Source organism: Chelonoidis abingdonii, chromosome 1 (assembly GCF_003597395.2).
Source record: "Chelonoidis abingdonii isolate Lonesome George chromosome 1, CheloAbing_2.0, whole genome shotgun sequence".
Classification (NCBI taxonomy): Eukaryota; Metazoa; Chordata; order Testudines; family Testudinidae; genus Chelonoidis; species Chelonoidis abingdonii.
In genome coordinates, this window is record NC_133769.1 from 202,437,531 (window position 1) to 202,463,260 (window position 25,730).

Below are 25,730 nucleotides of genomic sequence, written 5' to 3' on the forward strand. Positions count from 1 at the left end.
TAAAATATTAAGCTTTTCCTTCCAAAGCAAGGTATTGTAGTAATGAACCCAAGGAAACAAACTCAGGAGAAAAATAAGCTTACCTAATAGCCATATTCTGGTGAAGTTAGATTCATATCAATTAAATTCCAGAAGTTCTGAAGTTGGATGTACTCCCACCACATATGTAGGCCCTGAAAGGAAGAATGCTTTTGTCAGTACTGGGGGCGGGGAGTGATTCACTTTTCTTTTCTGGAGATGGTATCTTGTATTAAACTTAAGAGAAATTTTCTCATGCATGTTCTCCTCTATTTCAGAATGCAATTGTAATCTATCAATGGATGTTAGCTGGGTCATTATGTGGTTGTCTGTATACACTTAAGTTCCTTCTTGCAACAAGATGAGAAATATAATGTATTCTATTGATTTATTGCACTTCTCTTCAAAATAAAAATATTATGGTCAAGACTTTAAAAAATGGGGGTCTAAATTTAGCCTTCCAAACTCTTATTTGGATTGGATTTTGGTGCCTAAATAAGGATTTAGGATCCTAACGTTAGGTGCACATTTTTTTAAGTCTTGACATCTGTGTTAATGAGCTATAACTGTCTGTGGACTATATATGTGAAATATTAGTGCTTGTGTAGTCATCGCTCAACTTTTTTCACTTTTGGGAAAGATTAAAGAGCAATAATTTTTATCAGTAGTACAGTATATAGATACTTAAAGGGCGCTCATCTATTCTATTAAAATAGAAAATACAGTAATCTCTTCTGTGATAGAGCTCCAAAACACTATGGTTATGATAGTGCAATGTTTTGGGGCACTTCCGCAGTCCAGTAATAGCTCTTTCAGAAAGCATCTTCCTCCAAGACTTGCCTCAATGCAGCAAATTCTTCATTAAGAATCAGTTTAGAAGATGTAGATCAGAAAACTTGTATTTTTGTAAATATATTGTTTATATCCCTGTTATGCTGTTGGGAGAGCTAATTTAGTAGATTAAATCTAATCTCAACTGTTCATTATTTATGCAGTGCACTTTAAGAACAAATAAAACATGGTCCCGTTCTTGGGTCTTACAACCTAATGTTGGATGTAACACAAGTGATAGCAGCACAGGTGGGAGAGCAGAAGAGGGATGAAGGTTTCAGTAATATTACAATGTTATTTTATTACATTTTTCCAGCACTGAGGTACTGTTTTTCTGGGCAGACTTTCAATAACTCTGATGTGCAATAGGATTTTTGGGTTTTAAGAGATTGGTTCTAGTTTAGCAGGAGCAATTTCGCCCACTGTGAATCTGACTCAGATTGTATTATCATCTTCCCTTTAGATTGATGGCGTTCATGCATGGTCACGCAGCTGGAAACCTTCCCAGATTCTCCTGCCTAAACTAGTGAAGATGTTTGTTTTTAATTATTCATTACTCACTATTACAGATAATATTTGGGTGACAATCCATCTGAGAATTGCTACAAGGATAGATCCACTCTAGGACAGTCCTAACTATTCAGAGCCTTCTTTTGGAAAATGCTGTAGCAAAGCCATTTTGGTCAGGAGAAATAAACATATGAATGTGTGTAACTTTTTTATATTTGCCTTTTTATTTTAAGGTCCCTGGAACTGCTGGAAAAACGGGAAGCTTAGGGAAGAAACCTGGTGAGTTACACAGTGCGACAACATTTTATTTCTTCATGTGCTAAAGGATGTATTTATTTCTAACAAAGAGTAAGAAACTTAAATATGAATGAAGTCTCGTTTGTAACAATTCAATAAGTTGCTCAATCTTATGCTTCCCTTTTTCCCTATGTACAGCCCAATATATTGCTACCGTTCTTTAAACATTTACATCTGCTTTTGAGTTTTGTACATCATCCATCATGGCAGTATCCAAGCACCATGTGGTTACAAAACTTCCCAAAAAACTGTTGCGTGAAAGTGAATGTAATTTCACACAACTTAGGGATAGTGCATATAACAGGGCAGTTGATGGATGAGGATTGTGCAGTTTTATGTATGTGTCTGATCAACATGGTAGTGAAGTACACATCCCACTTAATATTGTAGCATTCTGCCTGGAATCCTGCATAATTTACTTCTCACAAAACTGAGGGTTGGCCCTGTATATTGCTCAGCATGGAGGTTTTAGTGTTCCTAAATGCCCAGCCAACAAGAATGTTTTCACTACTTTCTCTAAATAAGGAAGCAGCAAGAAGATTGGCCATTGTTGGCAGAAACTGGTAGTGGGGGCGGGGGCACAGGGACAGCTATTTTCTGAATTTTCAGAAACAATACAAAACTGATGAGATATGTCAATGTTTATACCGAGAAGCATTTTATTTCTTCGTGCTGTATACACACTGTGCTAAAAGGGGCCTAACTTTCCTGAGCTGGCTTGTGATTCTGTTGGAATTCTTCCTGTGAGAGATCAACACTCAGAAATAATAAAGAATATATTAAGAATGCAATAGAGCTATTTGTTTATTTTCTGAAAGATTTCTAAGCCCTGATCTACAGTACGAGTTTAGGTCAAATTTAGCAGTGTTAGATCGATTTAACCCTGAACCCGTCCACACGACAAAGCCATTTTTATCAACTTAACGGGCTCTTAAAATTGATTTCTGTACTCGTCCCCAACGAGGGGATTAGTGGACGCAATTCAACAGTACTGGACTCCCGGAGCTATCCCAGAGTGCCCCATTGTGACCGCTCTGGACAGCACTCTCAACTCAGATGCACTGCCCAGGTAGACAGGAAAAAGCCCTGGGAACTTTTGAATTTCATTTCCTGTTTGGCCAGTGTGGCGAGCTCATCAGCATGGATGACCATGCAGAGCTCATCAGCACAGGTGACCATGCAATCGCAGAATCGCAAAAGAGCTCCAACGTGGACCAAACGGGAAGTACTGGATCTGATCGCTGTTAGGGGAGATGAATCCATTCCAAAAGACAAAATGCCAAAATATTTGAAAAAATCTCTAAGGGCGTGATGGACAGAGGCTACAACAGGGACCTGCAGCAGTGCTGCGTGAAAATTAATTAATTAATTTATAGTTGAACAGCTCCTGAATACTGTCCAGGATTCCTGTGTATGGTTTCATGAGCCCTGGCATTAAGAGGTAGGCATTTCAGCATTCTCAGTGGTTATTTTCCGGTCAGGAAAGCAAGTCGCTTCCTGCAGCTGTTCAAACAGACCAGAGTTCCTGAAGATGCGAGTGTCATGTACCTTTCCCAGCCATCCCACACTGATATCGATGAAATGTCCCTTGTGATCCGCCAGTGCTTGCAACACCATTGAAAAGTACCCCTTGCAGTTTATGTATTGGCTGCCAAGGGGGTCCGGTCCCAAGATAGGGATATGCATTCCATCTATCGCCCCACCACAGTTAGGGAATCCCATTGCAGCAAAGCCATCCACTATAAGCTGCACATTTCCCAGAGTCACTACCCTGGATAACAGCAGCTCACTGATTACTTTGGCTACTTGTATCACAGCAGCCCCCACAGTAGATTTACCCACTCCAAATTGATAACTGACTGACCAGTAGCTGTCTGGCATTACAAGCTTCCAGAGGGCTATCGCCACTCACTTCTCAACTGTGAGGGCTGCTCTCATATTGGTATTCTTGCATTTCATGGCAGAGGAAAGCAAGTCACAAAGTTCCATGAAAGTGGTCTTATGCGTGTGAAAGTTTCACAGCCACTGGGAATCATCCCAGACCTGCAACACTATGTGGTCTCACCAGTCTGTGCTTGTTTCTGGGCCCAGAATCGGCATTCAATGGCATGAACCTGCCCCATTACCACTATGATGTCCAAATTGCCAGGGCCCGTGTTTTGAGAGAAGTCTGTGTCCATATCCTCATCACTATCGTGATCACACTGTCGTCGCCTCCTCACCTGCTTTTGCAGGTTCTGGTTCTGCACATGCTGCAGGATAATGTGTGAGGTGTTTACAATGCTCACAACAGCAGCAGTGATGGTTAGCTGAGCGGGCTCTATGCTTGCCGTGGTATGGTGTCTGAAGGAAAGCAGAGTTTCAACAGAATCAGTGCATGATGATGGATGCCACAAGAATAGATATTTATACTGAACGACAGATTCATGGCACCAGGAGAGAAGAGTTGCAGCAGAAGCGGTGGAGGATGACAGTTAGCACTGCGCACATTTCCCGAGGATCTGGGAGCCCATGACAGACAACATGGAGAAATTTGCTGTCGAGACGATATCAGCAGAGCAGAGTTGCAGCAGAAGCAGTGTATGATGATGGTTTGCAGTCCTACTGCACCGTCTGGTGCCAGCAGCACCCTGGACACAATAGCAGCAGTGTCGGTGAGCTGAGATGAGCAGGCTGCACACTTGCTGTGGTATGGCGTTTGAAGGAGAGCAGGAAAGCAGAGTTGCAGTGGAAGCGGTGTATGATGATGGTGATGGTTTGCAGTCCTGTTGCACCGTCTGCTGCCAGCAGCACCCAGGAAACACCCAGAACACAACAGTGGTGGTGTCAGTGAGCTGAGCTGAGCAGGCTGCACGCTTGCCGTGGTATGGCGTCTGTGCGGAAAAAAGGCACGAAACGATTGTCTGCCGTTGCTTTCATGGAGGGAGGGGCAACTGATGACATGTACCCAAAACCACCCGCAACAGAGTTTTTGTCCCATCAGGCACTGGGAGCTTAACCCAGAATTCCAGTGGGCGGTGGAGACTGTAGGATAGTTACCCATAGTGCACCACTCCGAAAGTTGATGCTAGCCACTGTAGTGAGGACGCAGTCCGCTGCCTTAATGCGCTTAGTGTGGACATATGCAGTCGATTGTATAAAATCGATTTCTAAAAATCGACTTCTATAAAATTGATCTAATTTCATAGTGTGGACATACCCTCAGAGCCTCCTCTTTAACTTCCTGCTTCTCCCATGTAATAGGTGAAAATCTGAACTTGCAGGTATATCATAACTTGTTTTAACTTGTAGCAGTAGTCCTCCATGTGGGTGGGAAAGGGGATAGTCTGAAACCTGTAGTCTGAAAAAATAATTCAGTTTCTGTATTTAAGTGGTGATTTGTAAGAAAATAGGAGTATTCTCATGTTCTGGCAGACAGATGAAGTGAGAGCAAATTTTTGCTCCCTCCAGCAGACTTGCATAGAATAATATAGTAGATTAATATCATAATCATGGCTTGCTGCAGTGAAAGATGGGTATTTCTGACTTTTATCAGTTAAAACTAATTTTGATAAACCCCACATCTCATTTCTCTCTTCCTGCTCTCTTTCCCTTGAGTAGCTCTAGCTAAAATCTAGAGGTCCACAGAGTTCCTCCAATAGCAATATATCCAACTTTTCTGTGAAATAGCTTTACTACTTCACTTTTGTAGAGTAAAATGCATATAACTATCACCAGCTCGTCTCCACCTGCAATCCTGTCATTGTCCAACTAACTTTAAAAATGCTGTCTACAGCCTTCTGTGTGCACACCGCACGTGCTGCACCTTCAGCCCAGCTTCCAATTCTGGTGTCTGTCCTATTCCCAGCCACCAAGTCTTCAACCTGCTCCCTCAATTCTATCCCTTTTTGATGCCCTTGTCCCCAACTCAACTGTCCCTCTCTCTCATCCTCAGTGAGACACTCTTCTGCATTTAAACATTTCATCATTTCCCACAACCTCAAGCCCCTCAACATGAGTCTCCCTCTTCACTCTGAACATATTGTTTAATCCAATTTTGAACTGAGTCTCCATTTTGTATAAACTGCCTTCAAGCACCTCCTTTTTAGGTTACCAGCAAACTTTCAGGACAGATCTCAAGGCTTATCTTCTATTCTTTATTTCTCAGTTTATTTGCTGCATTTAACACAGCTGATTGCTCCTTTCTTATGAAACCCTCTCCCTGTATCTTCCAAGACTCTGCTCCTGTGATTCTTTCTTTACAATTGGTCCTCTTCTGAGTTCCCTAGCAGACTAACCTCAGGTGTCACTTTTCTTTCTTCTGTATGCTGCCCCAGCATAACCTCATCCATTCTTAACTTCCATCATTACCATTGCTGGTGGGGAGATAGATCTAGGAGTCAGTCACCATCTCCTGCCGCTCTGTGTGGAAACACATAAGCAAGTGTGTGCATGTGCATGGCAGAGTCTGCTCACTTGCAGGTTCACCCCTCATGGCTGAGCATGGTATAGGGGCTCTCCTACTCCTTTGGCACTTCCTGCTGACAGCAGCTCTGGCTCTGGGCTGTTCTCTCTTCCTGTGACTTGACCCTCCAGCCAGGCCACTTCTAGGCCTGCCCCTTCTGGGGAAATCCAAGGACAACCTGCCAATGGTCTGGCAGCCTAACTCTGGAGATTGGGTCCAACTAAGGCTTTTGGGGCCTGCCCAGCCCTTGACTGTGGGGTCTTCATGCCTCACCCTAGGTGAGCTGGTAGTGAAACCTAGGTTTACCCTCTACTGTAGTTCCAGCCCAGTGACCTTGTACGAAGCAGATGTCTGTGTTTGTTCAGACCCACTTCTGTATCCCTGGACTGCTTCCTGGGCAGCTAGGCCTTTCCCTGGCTGACTCTTCTGCAGGTCCCAAGACAAAGGGGTGCCAAAGTAGTTATGAAGAACAAAAGGAAACTTAAGTCCAGCAACAGAGCTACCTGTCCTAAGGTGGCTCTGACGTTTTAGAGCCCCAGCTGGTCCGTCCGTCCTTCCTTCCAGGCAGCTTATTGACTCAAAGGTGTAGCCAGTTGTTGACTACATTCATGGTTTGTTCTTAAAATTTTTCAAGAGACCAAATAAACAACTTAGCCAAATCTATTGTCTAAAGACAAAAAAGCACAGTACGAAAAGGAGACACACCACACCCTTCTTCTGGGAAGCAATTCTTGTCTTGCAGTGTATTCACCTTACACAGAAAGTGTGCTTTAAAAATACATATTTCAGTTAGCAGTATTTTCAGCTAGCAGTATGTTACAAAACTTTTTACATGTCACTAAAATCCAACCCCTTGTTTGTAACAGTTTCTTAACTTCTTGTTCTGTTTCATACTTTCCTTACCTCTATTTTGGATACTACATTTCAAACCAGTTGGGCATAGAGGTACATACCAACCTGTGCTAGGGCACGCCACTACATGTATCTTGGTTTTGACAGGTTTCCTGTTTTTAATGCCAAAGCTGACTTCAGATTTGGAAAGTGTTGTCGGATATTTGATGTGGGTGAACAGAATTGTGGGGAGAGCATAATGTGTTCAGTTAACATAACTTCCCAACACATGATGTTAAGTGTGTGTGTGTGTGTTATCTTAATACTGTACACGTAATACCCATTAATGTGGTTTATACTATGCCTAACATATATGTATTGACTAATAGCTTCAAGCAACCTCTGGTTAGGCTCTGGCCCCAGCCAGCCTTTCCTTCATAGGACTAGCTCAAGAGGTCTAGTCCTCTCCATCAGCCACCACTGAGCCAAGCTTTTCCTCTTTTATCTCTTCCTTCCAGGCGTGACATCTTGCAGGGGTGTAGCCAGCTGGGGCTGATTGGGCCCACAGGCTCTCATTAACCCCTTCTTGGTCATTGTGGGAGCTTTCTTTCTCTTCTGCTGACTCTCCAAATGTCAGTGTGGCTGGGGCAGGTTATGTTAGGCCATCCCAAGACTAAGACTGTTCTGTGCAGAAATGGCTTTTCATGCAAAGACTGTGTCACAAATAATACAACACAAAATATGCCTCTTGAAAACTCACAAAAATATTGCACCATAAATGAATGTCTTAATCTAGACACGCTTAATCTCAAACAAAAGGCAGACTCAGTACACTTCCTGGGTGACCTAATCAGCCTAACTCAGTAACCACGTCACCTAGCTAGTCCCCAGTCTCATTCTAGCCATTGCCAAGTAAAAACTACCTCTGTCTCCAGCCTGTAGAACAAAACACACACACACAAAACCCACTCAAAACCTGCCCGTGAAAAAGCTTCCCACTGAGCTCCCATCATTAGAGACCGTTCATCTGTGAGCTATCTGGGGCTCTTAAGTCCTCCTTTTACTCCACCCCAATTAGGCCTAAAAAGATCTGTACAAATGCCCCTTAGTTCCTTTGGCTCATAGGTGGGTACTTAGTCACAGCCACATCAAAGACCTAGCGTGTCAAAAACTAAACTCTCAAATCCTCTTCCACTATTGACAACTCCACTATCCTCAGTTTACCACTAGGCCCCAATTGTTGTAATATTTACCACCACCACCCTCTCTCTTACATGAGTCCTGTCACTAAATCCTATCTTGATTTATTTTCCAAAACGTTCATTTCCTTCCATTGTGACAACATTTTTTCAGGGTTTGATTGTTGCAAGACTTTCTCTCTGGCCTCCCAAAAACATGTCTTCCCCTGGGAAGTCTGTCCGAAGAAGTGCCACCAAAAATATTCCTTGCAAAATGCTTCCATCATTGTTAATCTCTCATTACTGTCACTTGCTTTCTGTTGCCTCTTTTCATCAAACTAATCTTTGTTCTTGACTTCAAAAGTCTCCACAACATACCTCACTGCTCTTGTCAGGGCCGGCTGCAGCTTTTCTGCCATGCCAAGAGGCAAAAAAAAAGAACCCCGACAAGCAGCGGCACGTCGGTAGCAGCTCAATCGCACCGCCGCTTCTGCGGCAGTTGGGCGGCAGGTTCTCCCTTTCTTCCTCTGTGGCAATTTGGCAGCAGCTCAAAGAGGAAGAGAGGGACTGAGGGACCCGCCGCCAAATTCCTGCTGAAGACCCAGACGTGCCACCCCGATACTGGATGGAGTGCCGTCCCTTTGAATTGGCCGCCCCAAGCACCTGCTTCCTACGCTGGTGCCTGGACCCGGCCCTGGCTCTTGTATCCTTTTGTTCCACTCAGTCCTCCTTTAGCCCATACTAGTGCTCTCTCTGTCAACCTCCTCCTCCTGCCGTTGTGTACAATGTCGCCAACTCTCACAATATTTGATTATTTTATGTAGGTCTCAGCTCTTGGAGCTGATTGTGAGGATCTCAGAGTTTTCTGAGTTTCTAGCTTGAAAATATGAATGCTACAGGTTCAAAATCCACAAGGCAAATAAGAAGAACCCAAACGCTATTCTTTAAAATCTTATGATTATGGGGGACTTGACTCATGTTTTTTGAACCCTTGAGGTTGACAATTCAGTTTTTCATGTAAATCCTTATACTTGGAATTCCCTCTCTGACTCCTATCTGCCACTCCTCCAACCTCTCCTCCTTGAGGTCTTTTCTCAAAATGTACTACTTCTGGTAGCCATGAAGACTATAGTCTATCTTTTTTTTTAAAGTGGTGTGTGGCCCTCATGATAAACACTACTTCCCAAGTGACTGCAGAATCTTCACTCTAACCTGCCCCAACCCACCCTGTACTATTGTCTTCACACATCATTCTGTTCCTAATTTGTGTGTGAACTCTTTGGGGCAAGGTTCTGGTATCTGGTAAACTGCTGTCCATATCTGTGGCACAGCATAAATAGAAAATAAAGCCAATTTGATGCAAGAAGTTCATAGTGGACATACTGTACTCATGAGATATGGCACAGTAAATATTGCATGCTAAACTTGGGTACTGGTTCCATTTTTCAGATTAACAATAAATGGAATTTTTTCTCTTTCTGTTTAACAGAAATTGCCCAAGTTATTGCCTCTTACACAGCAACAGGACCTGAACAACTTACCCTGGCTCCTGGTCAACTGATACTCATCAGAAAGAAGAATCCCGGTGGATGGTGGGAGGGAGAGCTCCAAGTTAGTTACTACTACTACTTCTATAAAATTCCACATCCATATTTTGTTTTATTTGTCAAAGGATGGACACATCAGTACCTCTGAGAAAAAATTACTATTCAGCCAAAATATTTGAAACATACATGTGTATTCCACTCTATGCATCCAAAGAAGTGAGCTGTAGCCCACGAAAGCTTATGCTGAAATAAATGTGTTAGTCTCTAAGGTGCTACAATTACTCTTGTTCTTTTTACATTTACATTAGCTCTTTAAAATAAAATATAAAATTATCTAAGGTAATAGCAAGGCATTTTGCCATGCTGTGGATAATAGAAAGATGCAAACAAAGGACAAATTTTGGGCTAATCAAATCGATTTCTTCAACCAGTCTTGCTAAATTTTTTTTGGTCTAAACTGACCATTTAAATTGGTCTTTTTTCCGTTGGAAAAGTTAGAGGGTTTCAGAGTGATGGTCAGTTTAGTCACTGTCTGTCCTTTCTTCACCATTAATCTGCTCAATAAATTAATCAGTGGCCAGCAGTCATGTAAGGGTATGGTTGCCTAACGTTTAACATAGATGTAGTTTTATCCACCATGTGTAACAAAATTGTGTGTGTTTAGGACAAATAACAAAATTGCTTTTGATTTTAACTTAAAAGAAAACTCAAGTGATCCATTATACTACCTAAGCTAACTGACTCAATTTTTCCCAAATGAGAGCATATCTTGTATGTATATAAAAAGGAATGTTTAAAGCTGGTTTGGGAAGTACTGGCTGCTGTTTCAAGTTCTTCATTCAGTGGGACTGTTCTGTCACAATGGGGCTACTGCTTTTACAAACCTTCTCTGCAAGGCCCAGTTTAATGAAAAAAAAAGAAAAAAACGATTAACTTTTGCCAGTAAAAAGCACTGGATGTCAGAAAGTTTTATAAGATGCTTTAAAAATGGTTAATATTGTTAATACTATTAAAATAACCATCAAGTGTTTTTTGTTTTGTTTTGTTTTTTAATGTTTAGAACTTGCTTCAGGTCAGTTCTGAAACTTTGACTTCGGTGCTTTTTAACAACAAACCTAATTTTTTTTTTCGGTCCTACTTTGTGTCATCAAACTGATTTTTGTGTGTATGCAGTGACGATATTATCCAAAAGAGCAAAATTATACAATTTTTTGTAATGCACATGTTTGAGTTTGAGATATTCGCTATCATCTCCTCCCTTCCATATTTCTTTACTGGTGGTTCTTCCCTCTCCCCCTGGGAACTCCTCTCACAGGTTAATTTCAGCAGCTTGCTACACTACTCTTAATTTGTAATGTAAAAGGCTCAAACAAGTTTTATTGTTGCCAATAAAAAATATTTTAAAAGTAGAGAAGTTAAAACAGGATGCCTTCAGCAAGTAACAGGCAGTGTAAACGTTGAAACAAACATTGGACTTTTATTGTGTGAATATCCATCTTTACCTTGAGTTCCCATAGTACCTAACTGTAGAACAGGTTTAATATTTAGGGTTTTTTTTTTAATATTTAGTTAAATGGCTTAAATCAGGATTAAAACAGATTTAACTTTTGTATTTAATTTCAAAAGCTTTAGGAACTGCTGTGACTACATGCTGCCAAACTTCATGCCGGCCAGGGACTATATTAATGTCCTTCTCCACTCTCCTCATAAAATCAAGCCTGGAGTTGAGTGAGAAGTCAGATTCACAAATGACAGAACACTTTGTATGTAACCCCACCACTGCTGCATGACATTTAACACAGCTTTTAATACTGCAACAATTCTTACTGTAACTTGGCAAGGTCAGAGACACTAGCAACCTAATAGTACACCTCTACCCCGATATAACGCGACCCAATATAACACGAATTTGAATTTAACGTGGTAAAGCAGCGCTCCGGTGGGGCGGAGCTGCACGCTTCAGTGGATCAAAGCAAGTTCGACATAACGCGGTTTCACCTGTAATGCAGTAAAATTTTTTGGCTCCCAAGGACAGCGTTATATCGAGGTAGAACTGTATTTTATCTGAAAATGTTTTGCCTATTGCTGCTACACGTACTGCTGAAGAGTACTGTAGTGGAATGAAATTGAGGGAGGGGAGGAAATCTGTTTTTTTCCGTAGCATGTTTAGTTTGCTCCTTTGCCAGCATTTTGTAGTCTGTTTCCTGTGCTGGTTGCTTGGCTCTTTCATGCAGCATCTGGGAAAAGAGAAGCATTAAAAAACAAAAGTATGGCTGTAAAACGTGAGTGGCAAGAGGACTCAGGAGATGGTGTAGTATCAAACTACTTTTAATTCAATTTTTAAAAACATGGCTATGTTTCAAGTTGACACTTGTTCTTTTAAACTGTGGAAGGACCTATATAGTTTGACTTTTGGCTTGAAATAATGTTTGCTCATAATTGTCCCTCAAAAAGAAATAGAACCTCCACTGTATCTCAGTCTGAAGGAACTGGATTAAATATTAGTCAGAGTGGCAAGATAAAATAAAATAAAATGCTGTAGGACTGCTTTTTCCAAACAGAACAGAGATACACAAATATCTACCAGGCATTATATTCTGTTAGGCTTACAGAGATCTTCCAGGACTATTTGGCTGTTAATAATCTATGCAGACTTTGAATCAGATCTAAAAAGATTAAGTTAAATTGGTAATCCAAGATGTAATACTGCACAGATGGCTGCTTTCAATAGAACAAAGATATTTTTGTTGTGCTTTAAAAGGCAAACTTCAGTGTAATATTAGAAATTCTTACATCTTCATCCAACTACAAAAAGTAAATGGCAAAAAAACACACACAAATCTTAAAAATAAAGAATTAGCACTAAAATTAGAAGCTGCCAATATTACAGTTGTTGGTCAGAAAGATTTAAAAACCATTTCCCAGGTTTCTCTTCTGGTTCTTAGCTGGAAAGAAGTTCATTGACAAAATAATCTGAGACTGTTCCTGTGAAACATCTAGCCCAGTTCTGCAGCCAGGAACACTTGCATTGCCAGACTGGATCAGATCCGAGTTCCATCTAGTCCAGTGTTTTGTCTCCAGTGATGCTCAGTACCAGATATTTCAGTGGAAGATGTGACAACCCTGCCATAGGCAGATCTGTCCTCCACATTGTCTCATCCTAGTTTCCCTTAGTTAAATTGACTGAAGCCCTGAAGCATGAACTTTAATATCCCTTCCAAAATTTGTTATTAATTATAGCTGGAGATTTTTGATATCCATGTAAATGTCCAGTCCTTTTTTTTAAATCTTGCTAAGCTCTTGTTTTGATAAATGTCCAATCTTCAAGTTTATCTGAACAAAAACTTGGAACACACTTCCTATGCCACAGTGTTTGTCATTATCTTTGTAGCAATTGGTAGCTGTTTGTGTATCTATTGTAAGTTTTATAATATTATGGCTATAGTTTGCTGTTCTCCACGTGCGCTGAAGGTTGGACAAGAAATAATGGCATTAATCTGCAGTAAGGGAGCGTTAGGTTAGATATGAGTAAAACCTTTTTAACTATAAGAGTAGTTAAGCCCTGTAATAGACTTCCAAGGGAAGTTGTGGAATCCCCATCACTGGAGGTTTTCAAGAACTGGTTGGACAAACAACTGTCAAGAATGGTCTAGGTACTTGGATCTTGCTTTAGTGAGGGGGCTGAACTTGATAAGCTTTTAAAGTCCCTTCCAATCTTACATTTCTATGATTCTGTACTCTAATTTTAGCTTTTTAGAAATACAATGTGGGACAAATCAATGTTTGCCAAGTAGAAAAAGATTTACATGAGTATCAGAATTTAAGAGTTTCAGTGCTCTTAAAAAAAACCCAACTGTCTGTGTTCTTTAAAATCATTTGGCCTATTTTAAAGTGGTCAGTGTAATTTCAAATATAAATAAAATGTAGACTGACTTACTGTGGCCTGGTTTGGGGTCTGCTGATGTGCTTAACCCTCTGAAAGGAATTATTTTCTTATTAGGCACGAGGGAAAAAACGACAGATAGGATGGTTCCCTGCTAACTATGTAAAACTTTTAAGTCCTGGTACCAGTAAAACTACACCAACCGAGCCACCTAAATCAACAGTATTGCCTTCTGGTAAGTAATGCAGTAGTATTCTCAAAATATTTGTTGTTCTGTGTCACTTGTGTAGTTTAGAACTGGACATTTCTAGTGAATTAACTGTTATACTAGTCACTTGGGTTTCAAAGTTCCTTTCTAAAATATTTCGTTTTTCTTATGAATTTCTATACAATAAGTTTCTTTTTCATCTATAGAGTATTTTCTCATATCTAACTTTGATCATATGACTTTAGGGAAAGAAGACCAGTTGAGTTAACATGTAATATATCTGTCATGCATATTTGCTTATTTTAATGCTAATGAAAGGATACAGGACTGGTACCCCTAGAGACTGTAATATGCTATCAACTAAAGATCCAGCACAGGCAGTAACAAACAGTCCTACTAATGTATGCCAACTGTGGCAGAACCAGGTTTAAGGGTGAGAAGATAACTCATTCTATGTCCTTAATATTGCTGCTGAGTTTGCCAGTTTGGGTGGTACCCTTGTGGTAAAGACACCTGCCCATGAGGATCTGAAGTGAGACAATCAGTTTGTTCCACATAAGCCATTGAACGATATCCAGATGGTAATGTCTTCCATTAATATTGACCTGGCTTGGACATGCACTCGTACACTACTTCCCTGAGCTATCTCTAACCACTATCATTCCCTTGAGCCAAAAGGAGTCTATTTCTAATTGGCTGTGTATAAAACATGGAACCTATACACTGACACACCAAGCATGCCATCTGTCCTGATGTTCTGTCTCCAAATATCTAGGAAAAGTAGTCATAAGTATTTAAATGCTAGGGAACTAGATAAGTCATGAAATTATAATGGAATACTCGAATGACTGAAAGCTGTCATCTGATATGTTCAGTGACCTCTTTGAAAAGTATGAAATAAGTCTCATTTCAGTTTTTGGTGAAAGCAGGTGGCCACATCAGAAAAGTCTGCATCCCAAGCAGCACTAAATGGCTCTCTTATTGGTAGACTTAGCAGGGAAGCAAAAAAGTCAACTGGCATGAAGACTGATCTATCTTCTCACTGCTGGTGAGGTAGCTCCCACCAGTTCAGGCTTGGGACACACTAGCAAGGCATTGCGGAGGCACTTCTATTGTCTGTATTATAGAGCGACAAGGTAGAACCTTTCACAAGTGCTAAACAATATTTTATACAAATACATAAACATTCTAGTAATGTCGTACATTATTCATATCGTGAATATTGGACACATCATCAAACATGATTGTATCAAATACAACTTGATTTTGGAGAGTGTGTGGAAGAAAAGGGACGGTCTTGTCTTTCCTTTTATAATGATGATGTCCTCATTTGGCATGTGGTCAGTCTAATAGGGTGTCTTTATGGATGAAGTCTGGAGGTATGGGCTGGTGGAACAGAATATAGAGAGTTTTTTATGTAAAGGAGCAACTTATGGCTGTGGGGAGTAGAACTGAGAAGAATCTTCATAAGAGGAGAGTAGTGGCCAGGGTAGTACATAGAGGGGCGTCTTTAAAGTGTGCAATAGCACATGATGTCTGGAGTTTGAAGGAGAAGGACTATCATAACATAACGTGAATTGTATGACTTTGGACAGCTTTTTAAATTCTGTTGCATGGACACTTTTTGCCTATTGGGACCTTGAGACTTCCTTAATTTCTCACTGCTTTACATCTGTCCCCTTCTAAACCTGTGATGTGAGCACTGTCTCCTAGCTTGAGAAATGAGCAGGACTCCCTTCAGAGCCTGTGAGTACTACTTCTGTATTACCACAGGTAGAGAAGTCATTTTATAGAAATACTAGGAAACCTGTTTCCAAGCATTCCTACTTATTTTAAAGAATAAGTGTGCTGCTTCTTTAGGATTTGTAGCTTGTGCTGAACTGGAGAGAGCCAGACAGGAACCTGCACTCTGATTCTAACCCACGTACCAAATGATGTATTACAGATAACCATTGGGCCAACTGCATGTTGTGGTTGTGGTGGTTGTTTGTTGTTTGTTTGTTTGTTTTTAAACAGAAATGAGGGGTACATACACTTTAGTCTACTTATATAGTTATCTGTGGGTTTCGGAGCTGCTGTCACTGCTAGGAATGCAAGCAAATTGGTATCATTCTTAGGGTTTTCCATCTGAGATGAGGTACAGTAGAACTTCAGAGTTTAGTAGTTTACATTTAACACGGTACTGTATTTGCTTCTTTTTTTGTCTCTGCTGCTGCCTGATTGTGTACTTCTGGTTTCAAATGAGGTGTGTGATTGACTGGACAGTTCATAACTTTGGTGTTCATAACTCTGAGGTTCTACTGTAGATTCGAAACTCCACTAGCAAACTTAAGTGTAGTGGGATAGGACCAAATTCAGACTTTATTTGGCTTGATAGAGTATTATTTGGGACAAATAACAATGGATGACAAATTACCTTTTTTTAAGCTTAAGAAACAGAATGCTAAAAATTTATAACCGTTAGAGAAACTCTGCACTGAAATGTGTACACCATATATAGTCAAATGTGGAAATTAGCTTGGATTAGTTATCTGACTCCTCAGCATGATAGGCAAAGCAATAATTAAAAGGAGTCATAACAGGCTCCAGGTCTCTGGAAAAGTGAACAGGAATTATTTTGAGTTATAAAAGTGCTATCACACAGTACTGGCAGGAAATTAAGAATGGAGAAATTAATGCTGAATATCATGGAGCTGTTTCCTGACATTGAGATCTATTAGACAGTCAAACGATCTTTTGAGGGGAAAATACCAGAAGCCCCATTGCTCGGAACATAGAACAGAGCAGAAAGGATAAGGAAGTAAGTTGTTGTTGTTCTCTTGTTTTAAAAGAGAATAGAGCCCTACCTGGCTTGGGAGAATTGGGCCAATTTTCTAATTTTCCTCTCTATCGTGATTGTGTGGAGTCCATTGTGTCCTGGGAGCTACTCAGATATACTGAGTTCCATGGTAAGAAAATAGAAAAATGTATTGCAGGCAACAATTTTGCCCTGGCAAGAGGATGGGTTAAATGACCTAACAAGTTTTCTGAATTTTTTTCCCCTCTCCCCCTTCCTCCTTCCCAATAGTCTCTAATTTCTGATATTCTAAACATCTCTAGCAGCATTGGCACCAGAGGGATATCATTGCTTGCTTTCTCCTGACTGGAGCTGTGTTTAGTAGGTGGCTTTCTCCCCCTTCAAAGAGAAGTTATAATACTTTGAAGAAAAAGTCCATTCCCTAAATTTGTAAAAGTGGGGATTTGAAAATGTTATGTATGCCACACTTATTTGTCAGTTGACCGGTTCTAGCTGAGAGAATAGGCTTTGTAATGCTAGAGAAGATCCAGAACATGTGGGATTGTTTTGTCTCCACATAAAACCATCGTGGACCTTTTGTGGATAGAATAACTATAAAACTAAAGTTAAATGGCTGTAGAAAACTAATATCTAATTCTAGAACAAGTTTTGACTTTCAGAAAGTCAGTCTTGATATGTAAACTCATCTATTTGCTGAGTATTTTCTAACCAGGGAAATATTGCAGACAGTAATCATTATTGTAACTTGATTATACTTATATATGATATTTTACTGGAATGTTATCGATGCCATAGACTTGTTCATTTATCTTACAGTGTGCCAAGTAATTGGCATGTATGACTACACTGCACAGAATGACGATGAACTGGCATTCAATAAAGGCCAGATCATAAACGTCCTGAACAAGGATGACCCAGATTGGTGGAAAGGAGAAGTGAATGGACAAGTGGGTCTCTTCCCATCCAACTATGTGAAACTGACAACAGATATGGACCCAAGCCAGCAATGTAAGTGACCTGTTTACTATCTTACTGTTACTGCTTATGTAGTATTTTAAAATGTAACATGCAGCATTGCTATGATTCTGCTATGGTTTGCAGAACTCAAAGCTTGACCACTGCTGCATTTGCCAAAGTCTCTTTGAAGACCTTCTGTAAAAGAAACCTTATTTTGTGTTTTGTTTTTTTTTTAGTTCCATCCCCTTTGTAGCACGTTCCCTTTTATCATTTTTGCATCATGCTGTTTACATGCCTGACTCATTTTCCTAGCTTGAATTTTGCTCATTGTTTTGTTTTGCTTATGTGTTGTTTTCCTCCTTTTTCTAGGAATCATATGTTGTCCATCCCCCACTCAGGCTTGAAAGTCCTCAAAGAGACCCACTATCCCATATCACTGCCCAGAGGGATGATGGGAGATGCAGCCTTGATCATGTGACTTCCAGCATGATCATCTACTGCCTTCTGAGTAGAAGAACACACTGCAGAGCAGTTTACCTCATTTTACATTAGTTGCATGTAATCACGTTTGAGTTAATTATCTACAGATATAGAAGCTAAATTACAAAAAAAAAAACTAAAAAAAAATTACACAGGATAGTGGGTCCTTTTGTGGCTTTCATAGTTACCAAACTAATTTTTTCCACCTTTGCACAGGTGCTTTCAGTAGTTTTACAAATAATGTTAAATGTGTATCTTAGCCTTCTAAAGGAAAAGAATAAATAAAATTTCTGCAATGCAATTTTCTTGCAAAAAGACCCACTATCAAGGAATGCTGCATGTGCTATTAAAATTGTTCCAAATGTCCATAAATCTGAGACTTTTTGTTTTATTGTTCACTTGTCCAGTGTTATCAATGTCTTGTTTTTTTCTATTACAAAACAACAGAAGGAGTTAAATCAGTTTAAGGAACTTTAACACATGCCCAATTGGTATTTTGTTCCAGTTCTTATACTGTATTTATCAGGTGTTCCGTGTTGAGTGTGTAATACATTGTGGACTGAAGAAATTAATTTCCTTCCAATGCAAGAGATACTATCCTTGCATAATGCTGTAATCCTTATTGCATTAATTTTATTTTGCACCATTATTTGTAGCTACAGTAAGAAAGCATCTTTGTTTTGTTTGTCTCAGATTTGTGTGGTTTTTGCATTTTCATATCTGAAATCAGTAAAATACTACATTCATGTGGTCTTTGAGAATTAACATGACTTTTTTTCAACCTGTTACATGAAGTTTTATTACCATTGTTACTTTTACATGACTATGGAACATCATCTTTTGAACAATTAATTATCTTGACAAGAAAGAATGTATAGAAATATCTCCCTGCAATTAATTTCCAATGTTTACATTTTTTAACTAGACTGTGGAATTTATACAAATTAATATTAAATGGAGCTTACAGTCAAGTTTATGTAGTAGATGTGCTGTAGCCTAAGCCATGTTTGTCTTTCAAGCATTAGTTATACGCTCTTAATGAAATGCCTGGTGCTCTCTGCACCAGGGGGGGAAAGAACCATGCCTCAAGCACAATATAGCCGTTCTGCTAATGACTTTAACATTTAGTCATGTTCTGTTCATGTATTTCGAAATTTCATGCTGGCGGTGTCATAGAGTTCCTTCCTTACCCCTCCCGCATTTTCCTGTGGTGCAAAGAACAAGTGAAGCCCCTTATTCAACTGCACTTCAGTATTTTCATTGATATGAATGTAAAATATATAAATATATAAAACCTGCAGCTTTAACAACTGTAATACTGCCTTTACAATTAGTCACATGTATAGATAATTAAATTCTTCATATAAAAAGCTAGACCAAAATGTGTTTGTCGTCTTCTTGCTGTGTACAAACAGAATTTGACAAGTGGTATTAGTATGTGTAACAAATTAACCATACATGAATAACCTGAAACTCAGCTTTTAATACCGAGGGAAGTTTGTGGTGTTTCCTTTGCATACTGAGACACATTCAAATTGATCACAATTAATTACAACTTTTCAAATTTGGTTCCTGATCGTGTTTCTAAATGCTATGTTGAAATCAATCAACATGCAAGTCTCATCTATCAGTAGAGAGTGGAGCAATTGTAGTATGTTACCACACTGACTCTCAAACTTAATTTTAAGACTAGGATTTAAGCTTAAAATTTGCATGTTAGTTTGCTACACAGATTTTCCTTCTCCTAGAATTGCGTTCAGCATGGTACAATATAATGTATTTCCTTCACTAGTTTGCAAAAAAATTGCTCTGTACAGCAGCATAACTTAATGTAAATATTTTGCATAGCACTCAAACATTTTCATACTATAATCATGCGTGCCAGTGTTACTTTAATGAAGGCTTTCTCGACATTCCCATTATAAGTTTGTGTGCGTGTAAAGATGTGCAACTTTACTATAAACATTTGTCCTACACACAATATTGGCCTGTGTAACGCCAGCCCATAAATGGATTTTCTCCAAATTTGGGCAATATCTTTGTAATTACAGTACTTAAATGAATATTTTTTCTCTTCTCTGTAGATTTAGTGGTGTCTGGTGCTTGCTTTTTATTTTTTTGTGTGTATGTGCTCTTTTTTAAAGTTTTTTAAAAAAAAATCAAGCAGGCAATATTTTTAAACAAATTTTCATAAATTTTGATACACTGGCTTATTATGCATGATTGACAAATCACAATGGCACCAAAGTTCATAAGGTTAATGAGCCATGAACTGAAGAGTCTAAGTTTGTTCTATAAACGCATTAGTGTATAGTGTGCCAAGAATCCTTGCTCTGAAGAGTGCTATGTACCAGTTGACACGGCTATAGCTTATAAAGCAGTCCATTATTGCGAATAATCAACTCACTAAATAGCTCAAATCACAGACGTTCAAGTGAGCCATTATGGTTTATGTTAAAGCACATGAAAGTAAAAGGTATCCATAAATATTTGTTTACTCAATAGACGGTAATAATTCAAGGGAATTCTATTTGCTATGTAGTTACATCATTTTCAAAGGAATTGTAGTATCAGAATGAACTGTCCTACACATCCATTGTTACCTTTCTAGATTTTCAAATTTCTACATTAAGTAAAAACAAAATCAAAGGAACTGCAATGGCAAAAAACTTTTAAATTAGATCCTTTAATATTACACCATTGAAAGCAAAGACTTTGAATTGTTCCTCAGAAACCGTTTTTGACTCTTCTCTTCCATTCATCCAGTCCATCTAAAAAGATCTTTAGCCTCCTCAACCACACAAAACCTAAAAGGCTATCAAGCTTGGTTCTGCAGCTTCTTCTTAGTGTATATGCAACATGCCTCAGGTGGCAAACAGACGTATCCAGAAGAAACCTTAGCCTGCCATAGTGACTCAAATGACACAAATGTCAAGCTCCTCAGCCACATTGAGATTCAAAGCTTCCTGTGATGAATTACTCCCATGTCCTTGTTTCTTCAGTCCCCTGTCTTGGGACTGCAAAACCAGCAGATATGAATCCCCCTCTAGGAGGAAGTAACACTAACACGTACACAGAGGAGGAAGAGTGCATGGCCTGTCAATCATTCAACACGTTTTTAATGTATTTAACCACAATTTAGAAAAAGAGGAAATCCTGTCACTAGCCTCATGCTGCAAGGCTCCTGAAAGCCATTCTACGTATAGGAAGGGTTAATCCTCATGTTGCATAGCAGCTTTTCTTGCTCTTTCTGGCTAACAGGAAAGCTACAACAACACTGCAAATAGGAAAGGAGCAGTCATTCAAAGGGACAACAATGAGATTGGGTTTATGGCCCCTTTTAAGTCTTTTCTGCACAGTTCATAGACATGTAGTCATCTGAGGAAGAAGTTTCCATCATGAAAGTGGTTAGAGAGACACTTCCCAAGCATGCTCGATGAGGCTGTCAACACAATTTTCAACAGTGATTGCCTTCAGCAAGACTTCATCTCTGGGATATGGGTTGTCTGGAATATTGTACTTAATTTGGCATTTTTCAGGTTGTAGAAGAGAGATTTTTCTGCTTGGAATAGGGATTAGTCTCTAACTTCTGTTTACTTGAGTAAAAGTAGCCGAAGTGTATAGTTTAACACGCTAACTATGACTGTATATTTAAGTACTGATATAGGTAGTAAATTTGCAGACTTTGCATCAGGCCTTTCACCTGAATTATCATTTTCATTTTCTTTATTCCTCTTTATTCTATTTTAGAAACTCCTTAAAGGAAAGCTGCATTGATTTTGCTCAACACAGACTAACCAAAACGAGTCTGGCTCAAATCCATATAAATGTGTTGTAACCCTCTTGTGATAACTAGCATAATGTTATGAAATAACCCAATGTTGTCAACAGTATAAATCAGATTATGGAACAGTTTTCATTCTGCTGTATTATTGAATTAACAATTAGGTGAAAAGTGGTGGTGTTTCACTGTATTTATATTATCAATTAATACTATAGTAAAGTTTGTGAATCTAATGCCTGTGGAAGGCATTGGTTTGACAATATGGGATACTGAAAGCCTCTATTTATCCTAGCTGCAGAACAAGAACTTTGGGATGATTGCTAATGTGACGTTTTCATTCACTCTCCTTCCTTGCCCTTCGTGCCCTTTCAGTTGGCTTAACTCTGACCCTGCAGCAGCCGTAGCTAGTGGTGAGAAGGAAGTTCAGCCCTGATAGTCCATTCACTTTTTAACCTCTGTGCTCTGACTGTCAAGGCTTCTGGTTTGTGCCCACAGAATATTGGACTAGCACCTCCAACTCACAGGTCAACATAATTCCTTGGTGGTGAGATGGTAATGTCTTTTGGTAACTACTGAGCTGAACTGGATTCAAACCAGTGACGGAGGTAAAAGGCTCCACATGAACCACATTCCTCACAACCACATGCAGGATTATTTATACTGGACTGCTCCGCAAAGTCACACAGCTCTGTGATAATTTTGGATCCTGATCTCTTCCCCAGGAGAGACTCTGAGTCAGTTCCCCTTCATTTGGTGAGAAAGTAAAGCCAGGGAAGGAAGATGATAGAGACAGCTTTGTCCTGAAAGGAAAAAATTAAGTAACAAGTTTACTACTATGTCTGTTTCTGAGTTTTTGGAATATGGTTCTCCTAACTCCATTGAGGACTGTTTGGGACCTTAGTAGGGATTCAAACGTGTCACCTTGTGAAAGTTAACTCTTGCTCTGTTGTACAGTAAACTTTGGTAGTTGACATTCATTGAAAATTTCAAGACTGTTAATTGAGAAGCTCTCTTGTTGCTGAAGGAAGTATCAAGTTGGACTGGGCTGCTCTTTCCTGTTTCAAATCAGTGATGGTATTTGAGTGCAAGATGAGTTCCCTGTATTTCCTTGTCATTAGCATGCACTGGTCAGATCCATGATGGGCAATATTTGGTCCTGGATCAGTGATATGATTTATAGAGCCCTGCAGTGCTCTAAATAATGGCCAGAAGTCAATGGAAAGCTGCCAATTCATATTTTTAGGTGCACATGGGATTTTATTCCCAGGGCAGCAAAGAGCTTTCATGGATGAATACCCATGACATGCATCTGATGAAGTGGGTATTCACCCACGAAATCTCATGCTCCAAAACGTCTGTTAGTCTATAAGGTGCCACAGGATTCTTTGCTGCCCTGGGAATAAAATCCCATGTGCACCTAAAAATAGGATTCTTTGCTGCTTTTACAGATCCAGACTAACACGGCTACCCCTCTGATACTATTCCCAGGGCAAATTTTGGGAAGAAATAATTTACAGTTACATTTTTGAGAAGTTTTAGTAGGTTTCCTGTTCCCACTTGAGTGCCTAACCAGCCTTTACCCTTCAACTCCTTGTTACAAGATTGAAGGAAGTGTTCCTTTCTTCCCCAGTAAGATAGTGTAGAAAACCACAAAACATTCAGGAAGGCCTTTGTAGCTGCAGAATGAGGGTTGACAGTGATGTACTAGAAATGTGTCCTGTTGAGTTTCATACTCTGACTCTCATTTACACTTCAGAATTTTAACAAAAATTAACATGATTGTTGTGAAAAATCTGTATCAATATGACTCTACCACCTCTCAAGCATTGGGTATGAGCAAGTGAAGGAGGCACATGATATCTGTGACTTGTTCTGGCAGAAAGAGATTAGCCCATGCACGCTTATTTTGCAGGCTGGCCCTTTAAACCTATTGTTCCCAGATATTTTTTCCCCTAATGCAAAATTTCAACTATTTTTGAGAGCGGTCTATGTTCTACCAGTAGATGGATGTATGTGGCCAGTTAAGGAAGTATATACCCTATTCAAGCTCTTCAAGGCATGGACCGTGTCTTGTACTCTTTCAGTACTTTATAAATGAAAGGTATATCAAATAATGATACTGAGCAATATTCTTCCCTGGAACACAGCTATTTGGCCTGTTTGCCTCTAGAGGAGAGTACCATTGCTCATTCAGCTGTGGCTGCTTGATTAAACCTTCCAAAATCATTAAAAATGTCCATAAAGGAAGATTTTAGCCTTGTTTAATGAAGCAGAATGGCGAGGAAACAATGAGGGGTAGACAAAAGCATGATGGAATTTTGCACCCTTCTGTCTGTCAGTAGGTGGGCTCTCTCCTTATGTCCATTGAAATTGTCCAAATCATGCTTCTGTAGTCCTGGTGAATATCAGGTAAACAGGTGAGAACAAAGTTGTTCTTCAGATTTCCTTTTGTCACGCTTGTGGGAGGGCTAATGCCATCTGCCTACCAGAGTTCAGATAAGCGGGTCTGATGACATGGTGGTTAAAATGCTGTCAGCCAATTTACTCTACCACTACTATCACCACCACCACCAGAAGGATTAAAGAATATTTGTTTTAAATAAGAGTTCTAAATTTTATTTCTACAATACATTGACTGTAGCTGGGCATTGTTTTTTTTGTTTTACAGGCATGTAAAAACATTCTTTAATGGGTCATAGAAGTTAGAGCTGGAGAAGACCTATCTGATCACCGGAGTCTACAACCCCTTTTGATATTGCCTCCCACTGGAGGATGTACAGTATCAGCTGTTTGTACTAAGTTGATGGTACAGCAGGGATGGTGTACCTAGCCTCTGTTTGCCAGAAGCTGGGAATGAGTGACAGGGGATGGATCACTTGATGATCACTTGTTCTGTTCATGCCCTCTGGGGCACCTGACACTGGCCACTGTCGGAAGACAGGATACTGGGCTAGATAGACCTTTGGTCTGACCCAGTAGGGCTATTCTTACATCTGATGTTAGCCAGTAAGCTCAGAAGAAGGGCAGAGGCAAAATGGCATTGTCTTAGCCAATCAGAGTGCACAGATGCTGTATAAGTATTGAAATATAATTATTTTTCCCCAATTATGCAGAGACTTAGCATTTTTGGGCAAGCCTGTGAAATAATTTTGTACTGCATCCACCTCCTTGAGACATAGTGGACAGGAGTCAGTTGTGATTTCACCACTATGCTGTATTGACGTAAAGACTGTGGTTAGATCTGGCCATGTTGTTGTTGGGGATACATCCCAATCATAATTGACTCACTTTGCATTAAAAGGGTGTGTGCATGTGTGGAATAGTTATGTCTCCACCAGATTCCTGTTGCAGAAGTAGAGCCCCGCTGCTTGTTCCATTCATCTCTAGTGATTGGTTTATATCCATTTTTGTTTTCAAGGCTGCCTTTGCAAAGAAAGGGGGCAGGAACTTTCCTTTTGTAAACGAAATCTGAGTTTCTCCTTTACAATTCTAAAATTCCCCAAGTCAGAGGGCCCTGCTGTCACCGGAGGCCAAAGAAAGGCTTTCCAGAGGAATAGTCGCATTCTCTCTCATTCCAGGAGTCCAGTTTACCTAATCCTCTGTTTCTTTCTCAGCTATACATGTCTGAATATCTGTCTCATTAACCAATCAGAGTGCATGGATTTGCATAATTATATGATTATTTCTTATTAAATATTGTAAATATGCAGATACCTCTGTCCTTTGACTGGCAATTGTAAATCCTTTGCTTCACTAGTTGCTTAAAAGAAAAACCCCACTTGCCATAGACTTCAGTGGCACCAGGATCAGCCCTTTTCTCTTTGTCTCTGTTCCCCTAAAACCCTTCCTTCTCCATAAGCCAGCATGATTCATAATTATTTTACATTGGGAGGATCCTAGCCTCTTCCTCCAAATTCTGATCTGAAATAAAATATATACTGTCGTTTGCCTTGCTAAGGTTCTGT

At 39.7% G+C, this 25,730-nt stretch overlaps 1 protein-coding gene across 6 annotated transcripts in view; it reads left to right on the forward strand.

The window, feature by feature from the left end:
• ITSN1 (intersectin 1) overlaps positions 1 to 25,730 on the forward strand; it is a 228,987-nt gene that overhangs the window by 175,537 nt on the left and 27,720 nt on the right. For 3 of the 6 annotated variants that reach the window (XM_075073570.1, XM_075073574.1, XM_075073576.1), the window contains 4 exons: positions 1,593 to 1,638; positions 9,599 to 9,720; positions 13,657 to 13,774; positions 17,361 to 17,552. In XM_075073570.1, the coding sequence (XP_074929671.1) occupies positions 1,593 to 1,638; positions 9,599 to 9,720; positions 13,657 to 13,774; positions 17,361 to 17,552 (478 nt within the window). Of the gene's footprint in view, positions 1 to 1,592; positions 1,643 to 9,598; positions 9,721 to 13,656; positions 13,775 to 17,360; positions 17,553 to 17,870; positions 18,743 to 25,730 lie in introns of those variants that run through there. The other 3 variants (XM_075073577.1, XM_075073583.1, XM_075073580.1) reach the window with 3 other exon arrangements.